General features: G+C 41.3%; 1 protein-coding gene across 1 annotated transcript; it reads left to right on the plus strand.

Annotated features, from left to right (window-relative positions):
* The first annotated feature begins 1432 nt into the window (after positions 1-1432).
* On the plus strand, positions 1433-3355 carry LOC124034006 (putative uncharacterized protein BRD3OS). The gene has a single exon (XM_046346615.1). It carries the CDS (start codon positions 1919-1921, stop codon positions 2177-2179), a length of 261 nt encoding a protein of 86 aa, XP_046202571.1. The 5' UTR covers positions 1433-1918; the 3' UTR covers positions 2180-3355.
* The last annotated feature ends 2650 nt before the right edge of the window (positions 3356-6005 follow it).

Here is a 6005-nt window from a genome sequence, read left to right on the forward strand (position 1 = left end):
TAACATGAAAAAATGTAAGATTTGACTGAGTTACACTTCATATGAGGATCTGTCAATTGAAGTAAATTCATTAAGCTCTAATCTATACATTTCACATGACTGGAACTACATCTACAGCATCAGTTGTTCACATACCTTTAATAAAATATGTAGTGATGTGGAACAGAACTAGTCAGTATCTGGTGTGACCATTTGCCTCATGCAGCACGACACATCTTTGTATACTGTTGATTGTGGCCTGTGGAACATTATCCCACTCTTCAATGGCTGTGTGGAGTTGCAGGAATTGGAACACACTGTCGTACACATCAATCCAGAGCTTCCCAAACAAGCTCAGTGTGACATTTCTGGAGAGTATGCAGACCATGGAAGAACTGGGACATTTTCAGCTTCCAGAAATTGTGTACAGATCCTTGTGCCATGAGGCCATGCATTATAATGCTGAAACATGAGGTGATGGCACGACAATGGGCCTCAGGATCTCATCATGGTGGATCTGTGCATTCAATTGCCATCGATAAAATGCAATTGCGTTTGCTGTCTGTAGTTTATGCCTGCTCATACCATAACCCCACAGCCGCTATGAGGCATTCTGTTCACATTGACAACAGCAAACAGCTCTCATACAATGTGGTACCCCACCTCTTTAAGGAATACCTAGGATAGGATAAGTAATCCTTCTCACCCCCCCCCTTTAAGATTTAGATGCACTATTGTAAAGTGACTGTTCTACTGGATGTCATAAGTTGAATGCACCAATTTGTAAGTCGCTCTGGATAAGTGTCTGCTAAATGACGTAAATGTAATGTAAAATGTCTGCAGGTGTGAGGCCAGTTGGACGTACTGCCAAACTCTAAAACAACGTTGGAGGTGGCTTATGGTAGAGATTAACATTACATTCTCTGGCAACAGGTCTGGTGGACATTCCTGCAGTCAGCATGCTAATTGCACACTCCATTAAAACTTCAGCCATCTAACAGGGGTGTAAACAAATTTGTGCACAACATTTGAGAGAGATACTATTGTTGTGCGTATTGGAATGTTTCCAATATATTTTATTTCAGCTCATGAAACATGTGACCAACACTTCAAATGTGTTTATGTTTTTGTTCAGTATAGTTTTCTTGTCTGTCTCAATCTCTAGCAACATCAATATATTTAACTGGTTTTCATATAGAGTACGGATTTCAATTCACTTGCTTGCCCTGCATGATGGCATGCTAAATTACACAAGTCCTTCAGCCGGTGTCTTCTTGTCTCTAACTACAATTAGTCATAATTTTGGCCTCTATGGTGACTCTTCCCCATAGGGAACTTTTATGAACTTCTGTTTGTACCACCGCACGGTAATACAACGTACGAGTTGAAAATATTGAACTCGCGGCATCCTAGTGCTGGATCCCAAATTTAGCATTGCGGACTGCTCCATTGACAATGAATGACTTCCGCCGGAACGCAGAGTTTGACACTTCTGGTGAAACTTAGCGTTGACTTAACTCTGGCAGCAGCGACAAATACATCTCGGCTCAGCCATGTCTGATGAATTTGTGCTGTAAAACCTGCGTCAATATTGCAAATCACTACGGAATCGCACTGAACAAACCCAGTTGATAGACGTATATGTATTTTTTTTAAGGAAGCTGGATCGCTAACAATTACTGTTACGTTAGCAACAAGCTAGCTAACGTTATCTATATCCACAAGTACGTGTAGTCGTCAACGTTTTACACGGTTGGGTGTCACAAAAGAATGGTTGGTGACGGTGTCATTTACTAGCTACTGCCAACCAGAAAATCTAACTAGCTAGCTAGCTGCTTAATCCGTTTTCTTCGAGAACTACGACAACGCTACCCCAGCACTGCCCATCCAGGCAGTCAGTGTTAACAAAACAAGAGATTGGAGCGATGACGGCAACATCATGTCTGGGAGATATCCTTTAGTCGAGAAAGCCCTCTCAGAGGGCTATGCTCGGTTTAGGTTCAAGGACACGTCGCTGCTAATTTGGCAACAGCAGCAAATGGAGCTGGAACAGGGACCACCGAGTAACTACCTCAGTCGGAGTCAAAGTACGTGGTACAGTCAGTATGGAAACCAGGCAGTCGTGGTACGGGACAAACGAACTGTCACAGTGGATCCAATTGCTGACGCTGGAAGTTCCAGAATATGTTTGATTATGTGACAGTTATAGTGACACATACATTTATTCATATGCCCTACGCTTCCATATTTGTAAACTGTTTGTGCAAAAATATATGGTGCAGACTGAAGTTGATTATTTGTGTCCTGAAAGACGTCTGCCATAAACATGTCATGACCGACTATGTGGTGGTCAAAGTAAGCCTGTGCATGTACATTGGGGTATGGCAGTGTTAGCTAAGGTTTACATTGGGGCAGCAGGTGTCCTAGTGGTTAGGGCGTTGGACAAGCTGACGAGGTAAAACACGTCTTTCTACCCCTGAACAAGGCAGTTAACTCACTGTTCCTAGGCCGTCATTGAAAATAAGAATTTGACTTGCCTAGTTAAATGTAAAGCATTTTTTTAATCATTTATAGCATTTTTGCATTTCAATGCAGTATTGTCAATATATGCACTTGTCTCTCACGAACACTTGTAACAAGACAATTGTTGCAACAGCAAGTGGAGGTTGATTATGTAAGTCGCTCTGGATAAGAGCGTCTGCTAAATGACTTAAATGTAATGTAAATGTTGATTATGTGCATTGTTCTGTGAAATAAGTCTGCACTTTTTCAATTCAATTTCTGTCTGTTACATACCATAAACCTTTAACATAGCTAATGCCCCTGCCAGCTTTAACAGCTGTGATGTGGATAGTATACAAAGACTCCAGGAGCTCACAATTGTATGTAGTTTATTCATTAAAACAAACTCAGAAAATAAGGGATCCCATGTAAATAATTACATCAAATATTCACTTTGTTTGCCCTGCATCCCCATATATTTTCACCCTTATAACAACATGAATCTTACATTTCTCAAAGACATGTCTACAGAAGTTACTATACTGTGTTACAAAATATTTAAGTTGCAGCAGGAGGGTAGGCAAATACATACAATTGTTTTGAAATAAAAATGACCTATGACCAAGAACTAAAAGGAACAAATCAGTGAATATGGTGAAAACCCTTTAGAAAGTATTCAAACCCCTACTTTTGCCACATTCTGTTGTTATAAAGGGGTATTCAAATTAATATAGTTTTCTGTCAACGATCTACACATGTCAAAGTGGATTTTTTTTTTAATCAGTAAAGAAATCACTCTTGATTAGGTAAATATTCAACCCCTGAGTAAATACATGTTATACTGAACAAAAATAAAACGCAACATATGTCTAAACCTGTTTTCGCTTCATCATGGGGTATTGCGTGTAGATTAGAGTAAAAGATTATATTTAATCCATTTTAGAATATGGCTAACGTAACAAAATGTGGAAAAAGTCAAGGGGTTTGAATACTTCCCGAAGGCACGGTAACATGGTCAGTTCCAATACCACAATGCTCTGGCTCCAACGGGACTCTGGAAACATGGCTCTCGGTCAAGATACCCCCCATGGCTATCCAACTTGATGGAGTCTCCATTCACTGCGCAGACAGGACAGTGGAGTCAAGGAAATCAAGGGGGGAGGGGTTTGCCTCTACATCAACTGGTGTGCTAACTCCAGTGCGATGGAAGTGCCGACCCACTATTCCCTCGTCTTGGAATACCTGATGGTCAAATGCCAACCCTTCTACCTCCCGAGGGAGTTTTCAGCTGTGACTGTTGTGACTGTTGTATACATTCCACCCCAGGACAAGAAAAATAACAATCTGGCACTTAACGAACTGTACAAGGCTATAAACAAGCAAGAAAAGCAGCCTCGATGTAGGTTCTGGTTGCCAGCGATTTTAATTCCCAGTCACTAAGACGTGTGATACACAACTTCCATCAACACGTCTCCAACGCCACAAGGGGCGATAAAGTCAGAGATCACTGTTATTCTACCAGCAAGCAAGCATACCTTGTCTGCCCTTTGTCTGCCATTTGGTAAATGACTCCGTAGTCCTGCTTCCTGTTTTACAAGCAGAAACTCAAACAGGAAGTACCTGTGACTCGCTCTATTGAGAAATGGTCACCAGAATCAGAGATGCTACAGGACTCCTTTGCCACCACTGATTGGAATATGTTTCGAGACTCCGCCGATAACATTGAAGAGTTAACACACCTCCGTCATTGGCTTTTTTGAAAATGCATCGGCAACGTCCCCACTGTGAGGGTTCGCTGCTTCCCCAATCAAAAGCCCTGGATTAATACAGAGATTGACACTAAACTAGAGGACAGGGCTACCGCACACTGAGCTAACATAGACAACCCTGTCTATGGCTGAGGACAGGAATAAGTACAAGAAGTCCCGCTATGACCTGGGTCATGGCAGAGTCATCAAACAAGCAAATGGACAATATAGGATTAAGGTGGAATCATATTACATAGGCCAAAAACCGTCTCAGAGATTAGGGTGAGGGACAAATACCAAACAACTCGATGGCGGAGAGAGGGGACAAGAGAAGTTAATAGGAGGGGAGGCCACAGATGAATCCCTGTTTCAACTGTACCGAGCAGACAGTGTGTATTGCGGCGTGTGGGCGAGCGGTTTGCTGATGTCACCGTTCTTCCATGGCCTACACTCAGAAATGTCACCCATTGAGCATGTTTGGGATGCTCTGGATCGACGTGTTCGACAGCGTGTTCCAGTTCCTGCCAATATCCATTAACTTCACACAGCCATTGAAGAGGAGTGGGACAACATTCCACAGGCCACAATCAGCAGCCTGATCAACTCTATGCGAAGGACATGTCGTGCTGCATGAGGCAAATGGTCACACCAAATACTGACTGTTTTTCTGATCCACGCTCTTACCTTTTAAACATAAAAAGTATCTGTGACCAACAGATGTATATCTGTATTCCCAGTCATGTGAAATCCATAGATTAGGGCATAATGCATTTATTTCAACAGACTGATGTCTTTATAGAAACTAACTAGGTAAAATCTTTGAAATTGTTGCATGTTACATTTTTATTCAGTGTAGAATCACCTTTGGCAGTGATTACAGCTGAGATTTTCCTGGGTAAGTATTAGCTTTGGACACCTGGATTGTACAATATTTGCTCATTCTTTTTAAAATTCTTCAAACTCTGTCAAGTTTCTTGTTGATCATTGCTAGACAGCAATTAAAGTTTTGCAATAGATTTTCAAGACAATTTCAATCTAAACTGTAACTAGAACTTTCAATGTCGTCTTCGTAAGCAACTCCAGAGTATATTTGGTCTTGTGTTTTAGGTTATCCTGCTGAAATGTGAATGTCTCCCAGTGTCTGTTGGAAAGCAGACTGAAACCAGGTAGCTCTATTCAGTGTCTTTTTAGCCTAAAAAAACTCCCTAGTCCTTGCCGATGACAAGCATACCCAAAACATGATGCAGCCACCACCATGCTTGATAGTGATACTCAGTGATGTGTTGTTGAATTTGCCCCAAATTATGTGCAGTTTTATTGAAAACAGGATGCATGTTTGAGTATTTTTATTCTGTACAGGCTTCCTTATTTTCACTGTCATGCAGGTTAGTATTGTGGATAAACTACAATGTTGTTGTAGTTTCACAACCATTAAACAGTGTAACTGTTTTAAAGTCACCATTGGCCTCATGGTGAAATCCCTGAGCGGTTTCCTTCCTCTCTGGCAACTGACTTAGGAAGTACGCCCGTAACTTTGTAGTGACTGGGTGTATTGATACACCATCCAGTGTAATTCATAACTTCACCATGCTCAAAGGGATATTCAGTGTCTGCTTCTTCCAATAGGTGCCATTCTTTGCGAGGCATTGGAAAACCTAGTCTTTGTGTTTGAAATTTACTGAGGGACCTTACAATTATGTGTGGGCTAGAGATGAGGTAGTCATTCAAAAATCTTGTTAAGCACATTTTTACTCCTGAACTGATTTAGGCTTCCCA

This window comes from Oncorhynchus gorbuscha, linkage group LG04 (genome assembly GCF_021184085.1).
Source record: "Oncorhynchus gorbuscha isolate QuinsamMale2020 ecotype Even-year linkage group LG04, OgorEven_v1.0, whole genome shotgun sequence".
NCBI lineage: Eukaryota > Metazoa > Chordata > Actinopteri > Salmoniformes > Salmonidae > Oncorhynchus > Oncorhynchus gorbuscha.